At 43.4% G+C, this 15,996-nt stretch overlaps 5 protein-coding genes across 5 annotated transcripts; 3 read left to right on the top strand and 2 right to left on the bottom strand.

The window, feature by feature from the left end:
- The first annotated feature begins 211 nt into the window (after nucleotides 1–211).
- Nucleotides 212–2,080, top strand: K450DRAFT_235857 (uncharacterized protein). The gene is made up of 6 exons (XM_051588165.1): nucleotides 212–408; nucleotides 486–596; nucleotides 662–1,124; nucleotides 1,199–1,249; nucleotides 1,324–1,471; nucleotides 1,538–2,080. Exons 1-6 carry the CDS (start codon nucleotides 255–257, stop codon nucleotides 1,967–1,969), a joined length of 1,359 nt encoding a protein of 452 aa, XP_051445775.1. The 5' UTR covers nucleotides 212–254; the 3' UTR covers nucleotides 1,970–2,080.
- A 5-nt stretch (nucleotides 2,081–2,085) lies between these two features.
- K450DRAFT_235853 (uncharacterized protein) lies at nucleotides 2,086–3,524 on the top strand. Its single transcript, XM_051588164.1, has 4 exons — nucleotides 2,086–2,603; nucleotides 2,668–2,791; nucleotides 2,862–3,332; nucleotides 3,398–3,524. The coding sequence occupies exons 1-4, from the start codon at nucleotides 2,101–2,103 to the stop codon at nucleotides 3,491–3,493; spliced, it is 1,194 nt and encodes a 397-aa protein (XP_051445774.1). The 5' UTR covers nucleotides 2,086–2,100; the 3' UTR covers nucleotides 3,494–3,524.
- Nucleotides 3,525–3,607: 83 nt separating this feature from the next.
- On the top strand, nucleotides 3,608–9,112 carry K450DRAFT_235848 (uncharacterized protein). Its single transcript, XM_051588163.1, has 26 exons — nucleotides 3,608–3,667; nucleotides 3,735–3,810; nucleotides 3,880–3,918; nucleotides 3,987–4,054; nucleotides 4,127–4,198; nucleotides 4,264–4,343; nucleotides 4,410–4,488; nucleotides 4,552–4,669; nucleotides 4,732–4,988; nucleotides 5,058–5,222; nucleotides 5,292–5,413; nucleotides 5,482–5,626; nucleotides 5,692–5,864; nucleotides 5,928–6,027; nucleotides 6,090–6,226; nucleotides 6,292–6,493; nucleotides 6,562–6,649; nucleotides 6,728–7,029; nucleotides 7,091–7,282; nucleotides 7,368–7,551; nucleotides 7,627–7,874; nucleotides 7,954–8,250; nucleotides 8,313–8,381; nucleotides 8,466–8,643; nucleotides 8,720–8,880; nucleotides 8,961–9,112. The coding sequence occupies exons 1-26, from the start codon at nucleotides 3,653–3,655 to the stop codon at nucleotides 8,973–8,975; spliced, it is 3,582 nt and encodes a 1,193-aa protein (XP_051445773.1). The 5' UTR covers nucleotides 3,608–3,652; the 3' UTR covers nucleotides 8,976–9,112.
- A 137-nt stretch (nucleotides 9,113–9,249) lies between these two features.
- K450DRAFT_270816 (uncharacterized protein) lies at nucleotides 9,250–9,804 on the bottom strand (the record flags this gene model as incomplete). Its single annotated transcript, XM_051592979.1, has 1 exon — nucleotides 9,250–9,804. The coding sequence occupies one exon, from the start codon at nucleotides 9,802–9,804 to the stop codon at nucleotides 9,250–9,252; it is 555 nt and encodes a 184-aa protein (XP_051445772.1).
- A 2,043-nt stretch (nucleotides 9,805–11,847) lies between these two features.
- On the bottom strand, nucleotides 11,848–15,633 carry K450DRAFT_208493 (uncharacterized protein). The gene is made up of 15 exons (XM_051584766.1): nucleotides 14,827–15,633; nucleotides 14,571–14,756; nucleotides 14,481–14,501; nucleotides 14,332–14,421; nucleotides 14,134–14,266; nucleotides 13,952–14,070; nucleotides 13,841–13,885; nucleotides 13,676–13,772; nucleotides 13,547–13,606; nucleotides 13,435–13,477; nucleotides 12,955–13,366; nucleotides 12,841–12,882; nucleotides 12,477–12,764; nucleotides 12,301–12,410; nucleotides 11,848–12,222 (listed from the first exon to the last, which is right to left on the bottom strand). The coding sequence occupies exons 1-15, from the start codon at nucleotides 15,574–15,576 to the stop codon at nucleotides 11,895–11,897; spliced, it is 2,724 nt and encodes a 907-aa protein (XP_051445771.1). The 5' UTR covers nucleotides 15,577–15,633; the 3' UTR covers nucleotides 11,848–11,894.
- Nucleotides 15,634–15,996: the final 363 nt, after the last annotated feature.

Raw genomic sequence — 15,996 nt, 5'->3', positions numbered from 1 at the left:
GGAAAACTAAAAATTGCAAGTTGTTCAATTTTCAGCCATCGACACTCGCTTCTTTATTTCAAATGTTTTCGAGGCGCGCACAATGTATAGTTGCCCCTCAACGAATATGACATGGAAAATTAAAGGCTACTGCCAGCCAATAGGCACACACCGCAAACACAAACTTGATTGGCGCGACAAGAAACTCAGCGGAGAATCATTGACACCGCTAGCTCTGACACGGCAGGCTTTAACATTGTAGTGCTGAACCCATCATGCGACCGATCTTTTCGATACTGGCTTCGGCTGCAGTGCTCCTTTCAGCCACTCTGTCAGAGGCTAAATCCCTGACCGGGAATCGCGTCCTTGTTTTGCTTGATGACCTCAACTCTGCTGGCGAATACTCCAAGTTCTGGTCCTCCCTCGAAGGTACCTATTTGGTTTATGTCAGTCTTTAGCTCACCTCAGGGCGTATGTCTAAAATTTCAACGTTTTAAATAATACAGACAGAGAGTACAAGATCAATTACAGCACCCCACAGAATCAGTCTGATGTTCTGATTGCCATGGCAAAGAGAAACTACGACCACGTCGTTCATTTCGCTCCCCATAGTAAAGGTAACACTTCTATTCGGTGAATGCCAATGTGATGACTCGAGCTTATGACTTACATGCTATAACAGTTGCACAGGATAGCCAGTTTTCGAACCGAGCGCTCATCAAGTTCGTTGATATGGGTGGCAACCTCTTGATCGGCTTGACTCCCAACACTCAGGATGCCATGCGCGATTTGTTACGCGAGTTCGACATTGAACTTGATACTCGAAATCACCGTGTGTTTGACGATAGCTCCTATGATGAAGGCCTCGATGCTGGTGCTTTCGATACCTTGGTCACCGAGAACATCGTATCTCCTAAGCCCATTGTCGGTGAAGTCAATGCTCCAATTCTTTTCCGCGGAGTTGGCCACCAGGTTGGCTCTATCCCCTTGCTTAACAGAGTCTTGGCCACCGAAGGAAATGCATTCTCTGGTGAAGTCGGTGATAGCTCACGCGAAAAGGGTGCCATTGACCTTGTGAGCAGTTTACAAGCTCGTAACAACGCTAGAGTCTCTGTTGCTGGCTCATTGGATTTGTTCTCTAACATGTAAGTTGAATTACCCAACATGACTGTTGAAATCTATAATACCCGTTTTACTTGCTCATACATTGCACTACTAGATTCATTGATTCACCTGTCAGCCGAAAGTCTAAGTCTGGCGGAGTAGAGAAGTAAGTGGATCACGGAACTGTCAATCGTGTTATTTATTTTATGTTGGTCATTTCATTGACACTGGTTTGTTTAGGTTTGCACGATCTGGAAACAAGGAGTTCACTGATGAGCTTTCTCGTTGGACTTTCCAAGAGAAGAGTGTTCTCAAGGTGTTTGATCACAGACACCACAAGGAAGGTGAAACCCAGAAATTGGAAACCTACCGCATCAAGGATAATATTGTAAGCAAGCGATGAAATCAATCCAACAGGAGAGGATCCTTTACTAATCGCATATTCATCACCTAGACCTACACCATTGAAATTGCCGAATACGACGGTGAAAAGTGGACTCCATACCATGCCTCAGACGTTCAGTTAGAGGTTATCATGTTGGATCCTTACATTCGCACCACTCTCGATGAAGCCCATATTGCTCCAGAGCACCACTATGCACGATATAAATCTCACCTTACACTCCCCGATGTCTATGGTGTATTCACCTTCAAAGTCAACTATAAGCGACCTGGTCTCACTTACTTGACAGTTGAGGATGTTGTGGCTATTCGACCATTCCGACATGACGAATATCCCCGCTTTTTGTCAGCTGCATACCCATACTACGTCTCTGTAGGAAGCATGATTGTAGGCTTCCTGGTTTTCAGTGGCACCTGGCTTTTCACCTGGGGTTCTCGAGAGGAAGCCAAGGTAGTGGTCCAGAGCAAAGTGAGCAAAAAATAAACGCTAACACAAAAGCAAAAAATGTCGTAGAGAGGAATGCATTTTCAAAAAACGAACAATAAAAAATCAGAGTAATGCAATGAACACGGCGTGACCGCCATTTTGAGTTGAGCCTTTTTTTTTTTTTTTAAATGGGTGGGCTTCGAGGTTATTGCAGTGTCAAAATGAATGGTAATAACTACAATTACAACAACCAGTATTGGATACCTCCTACCTACACAGCTCCTCCTCCAGCCTCTGGTTCTTCACGATCCAGAGCCGATGCCATACATCGACCTGCGTTGCCAAATGCTTTATCTCAGCTCCAGCAACAAGCGCACGAATCCAACCGTCAAGCAGCAGCAGCTGCTGCGTCCATGGCATCACTACTCAATTCACAACCTCAAGTGCCTGAGCGCAACGTGTTGAGTTATTCCGACCTTGCCCCTCAGACCTACACCACCGTCGCAACAACGTGGCAACCTGCCGCAAGTTTCTACTGTGACAGCTGTGAAAAGAGCTTCAACAAGGAGCAACAATACAAAAACCACTTGGGGTCACACATTCAATGTCCTCAATGCCATTTCTCAGCTCTCAAACAAGTTCTGGAAAACCATAAAGAAACCGCCCACGGCGTTCGCAATGAAAATAAAAAGTAAGTCAGAGGGAATTACCTTGATTCGTATCATGGTAGAATAGCATTCTAACTCAGAAACCAGGCAATCTCGACCTGACGGTATAGTACCACCGAATGCTCCAAAATTAGACACGCCAGAGGCTTTGAAGAAATGGATCGAGGAACGAAAACGAAATTGGCCAAGCGAGAAAAATGTTGCTCAGAAGGTATAGTGGCGATTTCGTTGGAAGTGACTGGCTAACATAAAGACCAATATCTGATCATTACGAATAACAGAAAAAGGAAATGGAAGAGCGGGTGGCTAGAGGAGATCCCATTGCTCATCAGCGAAATGGGAAGCGAAAAGCTGGAGGAGTAGTAGATAAAAATGCAAAGAGAGCCCATTTAGAGGGCGAACCAGATACCCAAAACACAAATCAAGCCCTTCCAATCAATCCGCTTTCAAATCTGGCGGGCTACGGATCCGATTCAGATAACCAGAACAGTGACAATGATGTTATGGACCCTGAAAAGGATGCCATCTCTTCCAAAGACCCTAACTCCGTTGGTGTCATTGCACTACCTCCATCGGACGAACGACCCAGAAAAGAAAAGGCGAAGAGACTTTGCCGTAATTTTCAAAGAGGCAAATGTTCTAGAGGCGATTCTTGTCTCTTCCTACACGAGAAGCGACCGAAAACTCCACGAAATACTGTGCCTGAGCAGCCAGTGGAGATCTTCCGTACTAGATCAGGCTTGTTAGAAAAGGTAAGAAGTGGAATCCACTTTATATATGAAATCGATTGTTCCCTATGTTAACCTTCATATTCTAGTTGTTGGAGAAGGATATCAAAGCAGAGAAGAGTATACTTCTGCAGTGCCTTCGTTATATCGTACAGAATGATTTTTTTGATCCCACCTCAAAATAAAAAAGATAATGGAATGGTTGGTTCAGGAAAAGAAAGTCACGGTCGCGCGTCGCAATTTCAGAGAAATTTGGGGAGAAAAGCAGGTTGAATTATAAAAAAAAAATTAACGCGTCGAGCAATTCAGCGCGTCGGGCTTGTCCAAGTAAACTTTGTCTCCCAATGCACATTAAGGAGGTAACTACTCGACGGAAAAGCACTTCCATGCTTAACGCACATGACGATACTCAACTTTCTCCTATAGATAACGATTCAGGGTTTTAAATCCTACAAGGAACAGATTTCATTCGATCCATTCAGTCCGCGCCACAATGTCGTCGGCAAGTAGCTAATCCCTCCAGCATACTACCCGCACTTTAGCCAGTCCATCTAATCATTATCTATCATAGTTGGTCGCAATGGTTCGGGAAAAAGCAATTTCTTTGCCGGTTAGTGTGTTTGCTACATGACGAATCAGTCCATTACAGAAGACTTACCTACATTATCCTTGCAACAGCCATTCGGTTCGTCTTGAGCGATGCTTATCAGAGTATGGGGCGTGAGGAGAGACAAGCGCTTTTACATGTTAGTAAACGTCAGAAATTAAACAAGCTTCGCCACATCCATACCTAACCCGTACCTTGTTGTATCGTACAGGAGGGGACTGGGCCAGCTACCATTTCCGCCTATGTGGAGATCGTATTTGACAATTCAGACAATCGCTTCCCGGTAAGATATGGAAATGACTCATTGGATTCATTTGTGCATATATTAAGCCCTTCCAAATCCCATAGACTGGAAAGCCAGAGTTGCAATTGCGAAGAAGTATCGGTCTGCAGAAGGACGAATATTCCCTGGACGGCAAAAGTGCAACGTAAGCAAAAACTAGTATTTTGAAAGGCTGGTGCATGCACTTACAATCTTGGTACCCTTAAATCAGTAAAACCGATGTGATGAACCTTTTGGAAGCAGCAGGATTTTCCAGGTCTAATCCTTACTACATTGTTCCTCAGGGAAAAGTAAGTACTCTGTCGTATGTCATGGACATCTCTACCATGCAATGCTGACGACATTTCATATAGGTTACGGCTCTCACCAATGCCAAAGATGCCGATCGATTGCAATTGTTGAAGGAAGTTGCTGGTACAAAAGTATATGAACAACGGCGTGCTGAGTCCACGCGTTTGATTGCGGAATCTGGTATGCACACATAAGAAATTGTATAGATCACTATTTTTTGTACTCACCCCTTTAATTTTCAGACGCCAAACGATCGAAAATTGACGAATTACTCAAATACATTCAAGAGAAATTGGGAGAACTCGAGGAGGAGAAAGACGAATTGGATCAGTATCAGACATTGGATAGAGAGCGAAGATCTCTTGAGTACACTATTTATGCTCGCGAACTGGCCGATGCCAACAGAAAGCTCGAAGAGTTGGAAGAAAACCGAGCAAGAGATGTAGAAACTAGCGCAATCAAGCAGCAGCAACTTGCCGATAACGAGACTTCACTCAGTGTAAGTAATAACTTGCCATTTGGACAGGCCCTGAAACCGTGCGACCAATAACCATCCACTCCCAACTAGGAACTGGAATCTCGACTTCGTGCCGTTGAGCAACAAGTGGATTTGCTTGATCTCGAACGCACACAAGTGTTGGAAGACCGAGAAGCATTGTTGAAAAGCAAAGTTCAATTGGAATTGAGTGTTGGTGATTTGGAAGAAAGTCAATTGTCAGAGCAAGATTACAAAGTATGTAGACATTTTTATTGCAACTCTCTCGTTGTACGTTTTGTCGTGATGCTAACTAATGTATTGCAGGCCAAGGTCGCAGCTGAGCAACAAAGCATTGAAGCTGAGATTGCTACTAAAGAGAATGAACTTGCAACTATACTTCCGCAATATGACGAAATTATGGCCCAAGCAACATCTCTCCAGAAAGAGTATGATATCACACCAGATTTTGAAACAAACTAGACTATATCCTGGCTGACATACTTTTAATTTATAGATTGGCCAATGCTCAACAGCAGCAACAAGCCTTGTTTGATAAACAAGCCCGTCTCTCAAGATTTGCATCCAAAGCCGAACGCGATTCATGGCTTCAGAGTGAGATCACAGAATTGAGCAGTACCATTGAGTCACTTCGTCAACAGGTATAAATCGAGAATGTGCCTACAAATGCTCATGATTATCGATATAGCTTACACACTTACTATAGGGCATGCAAACAGAGCAAGCAAAGGCGAACATCGAGCAACGTTTGGAAAGGTTGGACTCGGAATTAGCAAAGGCGAAGGAAGAGTCGAATACACGCCAAGCCGAAATTGATGCTTTAGAAGAGGAGCACAGCGAGCTTCGAATTCAACGAGACGAACTCACTGAAAACAGAAAGTAGGTTTTAATTGTATTGTGCGTCTCCATTAAACGTAATAGGTACTTACAAAGCTGGTGTAGGGAAATGTGGAGAGCTGATGCCAAATTGGATACGATCCTTCAAAACTGTCGTGACGAAGTTCGTAAGGCGGAGAGAATTTTATCCTCTGCTGTTGACAAGGTTAGTATATACACTATGCGGAACCGTAGCAGAAACGTTATTTTAACCACTGTACCCTATAGAAAACAAGCGCTGGTCTTGCTTCTGTCAGACGCATTACTCAGAAACTTGGTCTGAATGGCGTCTATGGCCCACTTTATGAACTCTTTGAAGTTGATGAACGGTTCCTTACAGCTGTTGAAGTTACTGCTGGCGGCAGGTAGGAATTAGTATATTTGTAGTGTTGTCGCAGCTGATACGTTTGCTAATCTTTTCCTTGGTTAGTTTGTTCCATGTAGTTGTGGACAACGACGAGACAGCAACTAGGCTAATGGAAGCTATGGCGGCTGAAAAGGCTGGTCGTGTAACATTTATGCCCCTCAATCGCTTAAGGACTCGTCCAACTGTATACCCCAACGGCGCTGACGCTATACCTATGATGTCTAAGCTTACATTTGATCCCATGTTCCAGAAAGCGCTCGAGCAGGTTGGTATCACATAATAGGACCCGATGAATACCCTTCTCAGAAAGCTCATCTCATTGTTTTCCCGCAGGTGTTTGCACGAACTATAGTTTGTCAAAACTTGGCGGTGGCAGCTGCATACTCAAAATCTCATGGTTTCAACGCTATAACGCTAGAGGGTGTGTAGACTTGCTGCTCTACTCTCTAGACCACCCTATAGACCTACTGTATTAACGCTCTACTCTTGCTAATTCCAGGTGACAGAATTGATAGTCGCGGTGCTTTGAGTGGCGGTTATCACGACACACGACACTCTCGGCTCGAAGCAGCTAAGAGTATGAAAAAATGGGAGGCCAAACTTCAAGAAGAGATTGATAGAGGTGTCCGTATCAAGGAGGATATAACCAGATTGGATCAAGAGATTACAAAGGTTCTGAGCATGGCCCAGCTTGCAGATACGAAGCGCCGCTTAGCGCAAGATCAAAAAGATCCTCTTGCTCTCCGGTTACAGGCTATCCATAAGGAACGAGAGACATTGACAGCAAATCTGAGCATCAAGGTATGGAGATACTTTAAAAAGCTCATATATGGGCAAAGCCAACTAACCAACATCCTAATAGGACAAGGCAATCGAGACGTTGCGATCAAACATTGAGCAAACCCAATTCCAGCTGCAAGCGTATCAACAGGAACTAGCCTCCGACGTTAGCCAAGAGTTACCTGAAGACGAACAAATTGTTCTTCATCAGCTCACGTCTCAGACGGAACACTTAAAGAACTCTCTCAGCATGATATCAGCTGCGCGATCAGAGGTAAGTCACCAACGCAAGCTTACGTGGCGGCCTATCGAGCTGTCTGTATGCAGATTTCCATAGGACGCTAACTATTTCTTCTCAGATTGAAGCCCGGAAACGAACTCTAGAAGATGAACTTGATGTTAATCTCAAGCGTCGCCGCGACGATCTAGCCATGAAGCAAACTCTCATGCGTAATACTTTGGATGGAAAGCAGCTTGCTATTGTTGAAAAGAAACTGAAGCGTGCGGAAAAGAGGATCGCTAAGGCTACATCACGGTTGTCAGGTAATGCATTCTACTGCTCAGCTTTGCCCACGTTTTGACATCTGACTGGTGCTGATATTTCATATTGATGTGCAGAAATCGAGAGCGAGTTAGAAGAGTTCCAAAGCCAATCTCAAAGGCACACAACAGATTTAGAGGAACTACGAAATCAACAAAGTGATATCAACCGCAGTCTCCATCGACAAGAAAAGAGCGTTGAAAAGTATTTACTCAAGAGATCGCTGCTACTCCAAAAGAAGAACGAGTGCACTTCCAACATTAGAGATCTGGGTGTGCTGCCAGAAGAGGCGTTTGAACGATATACCAGGATGAGCATGGAGAAGGTAGGACTTGAAGTGAAGCCTTAAAAGGTGTGTTTTCAACAAAATACAACTAGGACTAAAAATTATCATACTATTGCAGCTATTGAAGCGACTTCACAAGACCAACGAAAATCTCAAGCAGTATTCGCATGTGAACAAGAAGGCATTTGAACAGTACAGCAACTTTACCAAGCAGCGGGGGCAACTTATGAACCGAAAGAAGGAACTGGACAAATCCTCCAGATCGATTGTTGACTTAATTAAGGTTCTAGATCAAAGAAAAGACCACGCGATCGAACGTACGTTTGACCAAGTGTCGAAAAACTTTGCCGAAGTCTTTGAAAAGCTGGTTCCATCTGGTCGTGGCCAACTTGTCATGATTCGTAAAGACCAAGAGGTAACGTAATCTCAGTTTCAACCGATGATACGGTATCGGAAACTAACGCGTCAGCTCATTAGGATACCAACGACATGGACACTGATAACGACCATTCTTCAACTGATAACTACTCTGGTGTTTCCATCAAGGTAGGTGTAGCGCATTAAGAAAGAAAAAAAAAGTTGAGTCCCGGACTAACGACCATTTTACAATTTATTTCTTTGTGTGTACAGGTATCATTCAACAGTAAGACCGACGAAGGCTTGATTATGCAACAGCTCTCTGGAGGACAAAAGTCTTTGGTTGCCTTGGCTTTGATCTTTGCCATTCAAAAATGTGATCCTGCACCATTCTATCTGTTTGACGAAATTGATGCCAATCTGGATGCGCAGTATCGTACTGCGGTTGCTGGTCCGTATTCTGCCCCTTATTTCTTCGAATGGATGAAAATTGCCATACTAACGTTTTTTTTTGGGCACACTCGTAGCTATGATCGAGGAAATGTCAGAGCACGGCCAGTTCATATCAACCACATTCCGACCAGAACTTCTGGCCAATGCTGATAAATTTTATGGCGTAACGTTTAACAACAAGGTATCCCATATCGATAGCATTACAAAGGAAGATGCCATGGGTTTTGTTGAACAGGTAAGCGTAGCACTTGCGAATTTGATTGTGGTCACACACTCATTTCTGACAATTTTGATACTATGTCCCATTCCATCTAGGAACAGGCACAGTGAGCTTTAGGCAATGATTGATCAAAATATTTTTTGCGTAAACAACAATACATAGGTTTTTTTACAGGCAATACAAAAGACTATTTTTAATTTCGAGAGGGAGGGTTGGGCTGGGCAGAGCTGAGCAGAGAGGAAAACGTGAGTGACGAAGCAAAATGGGACGGTGGGGTGTATATCGGGCTGTGAATGAATGCGGCCTGAGAGCATGATGAGGAGCAACCAGCAGTATGTACACGAGGCTAAGCAGGCAAAACCTTGAGGATGACTTCCATTCAAATTAATGGTGGGGTGAAAATCTTTTTTCACTTGTAGAGGCATGATCATCGGCTGAGACAATACTCCCGACTGCTGCCTCCCTGGAAGTGATCGTGTCACGCAGATGAGAAAAGGGGATGACTAGGACGACTTGTTGCTGAATTTTGAAGCTTGGCACCACGGCATTATGACTGCTGTCTTCTTGGTCACGGTGATATGTGTACATCCACGGCGTAGCTTGGGTTGGCTCATCGTCGTCCAATGCTGCATCATAATCGTCTTCCATGTCATCGTCAGTGTCGTTCAAGTCATCAAAGCATCGTTCGAGCCACACATCTTCGTCGGATGGAAGAGCAGCTGGTTCTATATTCTTAGCGGGCTGATAAAGGTTTGAATTATGATGTTCAGGCTTTAGAATCGTATCAAACGATCCGCACATCAATAGGTTCCGTATGAGAACATGCTGTCGTAAACATGAGGATGTACCATGGGCAATTTGGTACAACTTGTGTAACGAAATATTGGCTATCGTATAATGCAATTGAGTTGTTGGTTGTTGATAAGGGTCGGGATCCATTTTTGAGTGAGAGAGAGAAATTACGATGTAGTTCAATTTAAAAAACGAGAAAAAAAAAGGATGTGGAAATTCAATAAAGCCTGTTACTTGACAAGCAATATGTTGATGCAGATAAGATAGGTTAATTGGACAAGTGTAAAGAAAGAGGGAAGCAAGCAGAGAAAATGTATGATAGATAGGCGAATGGGGGATTTGGTTCCAATCTCAGCTTTTTTTCAATCCGGTCAACAGGGTCCGAGGAGACGTGTCGGAACAAATTGTAATCGTGCTGAAAACTAGATTTCTTGGGATACGCCTTTAGTTTAATCGGGGGGTTCTTTTTATACCAAGGAAGATGGCATCGCCACTTGGAAAAGACAGCTTCTTCCACGTTATGGAATGGTTTCCCAGGCAGCTACAGCAAAAAAAAAAAAAAAAAAGAATGCAAAGTGAAGGGGGCGATGTTTCGGTAATGGTGATGTTTGTTATTTGGCTTCTTTGTTGAAGAGACTTGTGTGTGCCAATCCACCCCACTCTGCTTTATATTGCAAAAAAGAGAAACCAAGGAAAGAAAAAAAAAATAACGACACGCTCATGAGTTATAACGACGTGACGAGGGGATGTGATGCACCGCGTGTGTTGAAACTTTCAGTCACGAGGTTTAGCCTCGCCTTCACCTTGATGTTAAAGTTTCAGCGTTGGAGGGCGATTGCACCATATCTAAGCCCCACTTCCTATTGGATACTCGATCCACACCGGGCCCTTTAACCTGAGTGGGCCAAAAACTTACACTCAATGACTCTGGCGTAAGGCTCACTTCTACCAGCTTATGAGCCGCCCTATTTGGGACAGCAGTAATCTACTTGATGCAATACAAGCCTTTGTGCTTCACTGGAGCGAGCCGTACCCCTTTGGACCTGCCGTCATGGTCCAAACATATCGTTCAGTCGATCCTGCCTCATTAAAAAAAAAGAAATCGGCCCCTTCACCTTATGTCATGACCAGCCAAGTTCTCTGCTGAGCAGGTAACCTGGGACTCAGACAGCCAGTGTTTGCTTACATCATGAAAGACTTATCGAAAGAGGTAACAACAGCTTCATTTATTCGTTGACTTTTTCGCACAGTCTCCTCATTAGCCTGGCGCGTTGATCGGAGACAAGTGAGAAACATACAGTTGTAATCTGTTAACAACGTCTCATTCCTGCTGAAGTCATTCTACAATAATGAAAGAGAGTATGTTAAGGTCAACTTTTTTAAACAACGATAAACGACCGACCCACAGTTGGGAAACAATACGGCTTGTACAAAGTAGGCAGTACGACAACGACCTTTTCGAGAACGTTTGCAGTGTTGTGTTGATGTTACTCGACTTACTGAAAGAATGAGTTTGAACACATGAGCAGTCGCTGCCTCAGATTCATTACGTACCAAGGATTTACGTATACCTATTCGCGTATTGTGGAGCGGTTTTTCTCTGCAAACCTTTTGAAAAAGTTCGTATGTCTGATGTCGACTCTATGCCTGCAACTGTGTATTTTGTATGCATGAACCGTCGCCGGCCATGGCGGTCAATATTACAGCAGCCTTGAACCTAATAAGTTATACATTTCTTGTATCAGGTTATGCATCTGAAACACCATAAACAAATGGTAAATTCATATTAGCTCGCTCATTGACAACCCTTCCTTGTAGTAGAGCAATCGGTCGGCACCAGCTGAATGGCCAGGCAAATTACGGGAGGGGGGATCGCCATACAGGGAAGATATAGATGTGAAATCGTCATTGGCTATTAATGGAAAATTGGGCAAAAAGTCTGAGGTAAAGCGCGCGTGTACCCTTCGTTTATGGGAAGCATGGTGCTTCTGACTTGTTCGTTTAATGCTTGAACAGAGTCGTGCTGTAATTGTCAATATGGTCTCGGTTAGAGATTGTGCAGCCGTTTTACCATTGGAAAACCTCATCAACATATCGCCCACATTCACCGCAGGAGACATGTCTAGGGCTTGTTGACGACCTACAGCCGAATCAACGAAGTCTGTGTTATGAGCGTAAACAGCCGGAAATGCAGTTTAGAACCTTCCATAATGCGTATGCCATTTATTTTGGATTTTTCACATAACGAACAAGAATCGTAAATCTTCCTCACTGAGTCTAGATAGCGCCTCTACATCTTTACCAATGGTGCTTTCTACCAGCGCGGTCTTTTTTTCTTGCAATTGTACGATTCTGCTCTCAATACTATTTTCAATAATGAGTCGGGTGATCTTGATAGGTCGATATTGACCCAATCTATGGATACGGTCCATTGCTTGTAGTTCAGCCGCAGGGTTCCACCATGGATCGCAAATAAATACCCTACTTGCTTCTGTGAGATTAAGTGCAACACCTCCAGCTTTTAAACTGATCAGGAAGACCGTCACATTGGGATTGGTCATAAAACTAGGTTGAAAGAAAACGTTAGCCTCATTCACGCCTCTCATGATACCGTTTTTAACTCGACATACGATGTGTACTTACTGTTTGATGGCCGCATCACGTTGTTGAGGGGACATTGTACCATCCAACTTGACACATTCGAATCCAGCTCGAGATAGGCGCCAGTTGACAAGGTCGAGAAAGTTTACAAACTGACGTAAAAGGGGTTAGAAACCGAATGTATAGGGTATGCAAATCAGCCCTGTCTTGTTGCTTACCTGGGAAAAAACAATGCTTTTGATGGATCTATCCTCTCTCTGTAGCTCAGTCAATTCCTCAACCAGCGCTTCAATCTTGGTTGAGCTACGCCATTTATCCATGTTAATGCGATTGATGATGCTATTTTTGGAATATTTTGCATGCACTGCTTGTTCGTCACCGTGGTCTAGTTCAATTGTTGGCTGTGACAGGTCAACTGTCAATATCGCAAAGCAGCGTGGGCAATTTGGCGTACGCATTTGCAAGGCACCTTCTTCTACAAAGCTTTCAAGGTACTGTGTGCAGCACTGAAAATGATGTAGGTAAGATGAGGCGCATGTTATCAGATTGTAATGAAAAATCTTATATGAAAGGAATGCTTACCTCTCGACAGAATATATGCCTGCAATTTGACATGATAGCATCCTGAATGAACAGTAAAGGGTTAGTCTTTTTTTTTTTAGAGACATAAATAACAGATTGAGCTAAAAGTCGTACCTCTGGCGGCTCGTTGCAGACGACGCATACAAGTTGCTGATTCTCAGAGGCGTTGGATCGTTTCAATACCATGTCAGGGTGATTCGAACATTGTCGCATTTTCATCAAGAGCTCAAAGATGTTGGCATAGTTGTTAAGCACAGTACCTTGCTCAACATAGGTGGTGAACTTTCTAGCTGAGTCAGAATAAAGAGATTGATACATGTCTTCTTCCTCTTCATTGAATAGATCTCTGCGAACAACCACGGTTCTAGGCGGTAGTCCCAGATCATCTGCTCGTTCAAGTTTAGTTCTTCGGAGCATCATTCTGTCCAATAGTTTTCGAAGTTTCTTGAAAGCAATAAGACCTTCGGCTGTTGCTCCATACGTTTGGATGGGTTTTAGAATTTCGTTATTCCACCAACAGACATGGCTGTGTGTAGTATATAAGTAAGGTTGATCAAGAGCATCGGATGCTGAGTATGAGAAAAAATTACTTACTCCATAGGTTTATGTCCACAATGATCGCACGACTTTCTGTCACCTGGTAGTTGTGAGAGTATCATGTTAAGAATGGATGATTCACTGGTGTTTCGCAGCAAAGTTCACTTACTGAACTTCCAGGTCAACTGTTTGCATGGACAGGTTTTACAGTAGTAGTAACCAAATGGATCTAGAATCAAAAAGTTAAAGCAATCCGCACTACACAATGTCATGCAGTATATAGGAATATTTTGCTAACCGGCTTGCATAAAGCGAATTAGGGAGTAGAGCTCACCCACCCGGTTTTGTAAAGGCGTACCCGTCAACGACCACTTGTAGTCAGATTGCAAGTTGAACTGAAGTAAAGAAAGATTAGCAATGCGAGGGTCAGCATAAGCCAGTGTGTATGATAAGAGATACATACCACAGATCTAGCGGTGTTGTTCGATCGATCCTTAATATTATGGGCCTATTTCAATATAAAAGTGTAAGCATCTTTTACTGAAGTTCGGTTCCGTGTAATTCTAATACATACCTCGTCTAAAATGATGCGATGCCAGTGTATTTGATGTAGTAGAGATGCTTCCTTCACAAGATGATGAGTTCTCTTGAAGCCGTATTCCTGTTTTCGGAAAGCGCTTTCTAATATCGAATCTATCAATTGATGATTAATAACTGTTTGGTGTGTCAATGACATTTTCGGTTGCCAATACTAACATGTAGTAAGGATAACATCGTAACCCTTAAGGAATTCTTTATCACTTGATCGGCTTGCTCCATGATAGAGATAGACATTAAGCACACCATTTGTATGCGTTTCAATTTCTCTCTTCCATTGTATCAATGCAACCTATATACCAAAAGTGTTACAGAGTGATAAATCAAGTTATTGTCTACTGAGTCGAATGTACGTACCGTTGGGGCTACAACGAGGTTGGGTTTTTGGCGAGGTTCTTCCAACAACATTGCAATGGTTTGAATGGTCTTACCCATACCCATTTCATCCTAATCAGAAGAGTAAGATTCATTGTTTCATAAATATAGATATTTAAATAAATACTTACAGCTAATATACCGCCTTTAAACTAGGTGAACAACATGCATCAATAAGATATTACTTCAGTTCTACAATGTTTGGTTGAAATGAAACTTACGTCAAGGCTCTTTTCTTGGTCGCGCATCCATCCAACACCTTCCTTTTGGAATGGAAGCAGAGGAAGCACCAGATCCTTGGGCTGATCGACGGGTATAGGTTTAGCTTGGAATGAGTTTTCAAGATCTTCCCATACTGTTATCAGCTCTGGGTGATGCTCCATGAGTTTTTCATTTACTCTTGCAAACTAGACATCAAAAATGAAAGAGTTAGTAATTTTGGAAGCCTGCTGAGATGACATATAGACATGGACTAACCCAAGACTTGCGAGGAGGCCGTTGTCGACGGTTGCGGCGGTTGCGTGTACGTGCATTGGCAGCTGGTGCTGGACTTTCGAGTCTTGTACGGCCACGGAGGGGTGCATCCGATTCTTCCATAGAAGTATCAGAATCTAGCGCTTGGAGCTCTGCAGGTTCAATAGGTGTACTACGAGTAGAGATACGGCGTCTACCACCTTGTCGGGACGTTCGAGCTCTGAGCGGAGTGGAGGATTCTTCACCAGATGAAGAGTCAACGTTCGGTTCACTGGCAGACTGAATCTCAAATGGTTCATCACTCTCATCATCGTCAATGAGAACAATGTCTTCCTCTTGATCGATATCGTCGTCTGAATCCACTTTAATGGTTCCAAAGTCATCGGAAACACTTGTAGCTGGTGTATATTCAGACTCCATCGGACCACTCGATGAAATTGTCAGAGAGTCCGATGCCTTTTCCTTGCCCTTTTTGCGACGGCTTGTAGGCACGATGAGAGATTGAGTTGTAGTAGTGACCTCTTCTTTGATGCTTTCTACATCACTTGAATCAATTTCTGTAATAGTTCTCTTAAGTGCTCTAGAACGACGAGTCATGGCTGACATTCCAATGGGGAGTTTCGGTAATGGTTGAAAGTCGTTATCAGTAACGTCATCGATAATGATAGAACTGGAGGCTGACGACTTGGTATCGGCATCGGTGAGGTCAGATTTCAAAGGAGCTTTGGATTGAGAGCGTCTAGTAACAGGCATTCGGTAGCAGAATGTAGCGGAATAGGCGGTGAAGTCAAAGTGACTGAAGACGAAGACGGTCAGTTCGTGGACGAAAAATGGGAAAAAGAAAAAAAAAAAAAAAGGGCTGCGGGATGGTCGGAGTGCAAATCACCTAGAGACGGTTCGCCATGTTTGTCCTTCACCGCGATCTAAAATTTTCGATCGTATTTCATTTTATTATGAATTTTGTTACAGCTGTTCGCATTCTATTAGCAATTGTACGTTGCTCAACGCTCCATTTGATACCATCGCCTTCAATATCATCGATTCCGACATCTTTGTCCATCTCATGCACCACGTCCTGAACAATTCGCCGTGTTCCATCATTGGCAGAAACACCATTGGATATCATTTCATTGATAAGTGCATGCATTCCATATACATCTTTCCAATGTTCCC

The sequence above is a fragment of the Umbelopsis ramanniana genome, assembly GCF_025399195.1.
Source record: "Umbelopsis ramanniana AG unplaced genomic scaffold K450scaffold_19, whole genome shotgun sequence".
Taxonomy (NCBI): Eukaryota; Fungi; Mucoromycota; class Umbelopsidomycetes; order Umbelopsidales; family Umbelopsidaceae; genus Umbelopsis; species Umbelopsis ramanniana.
Note: the sequence above shows the minus strand (reverse complement) of the source record. Positions and strands in the feature narration are given on the sequence as shown.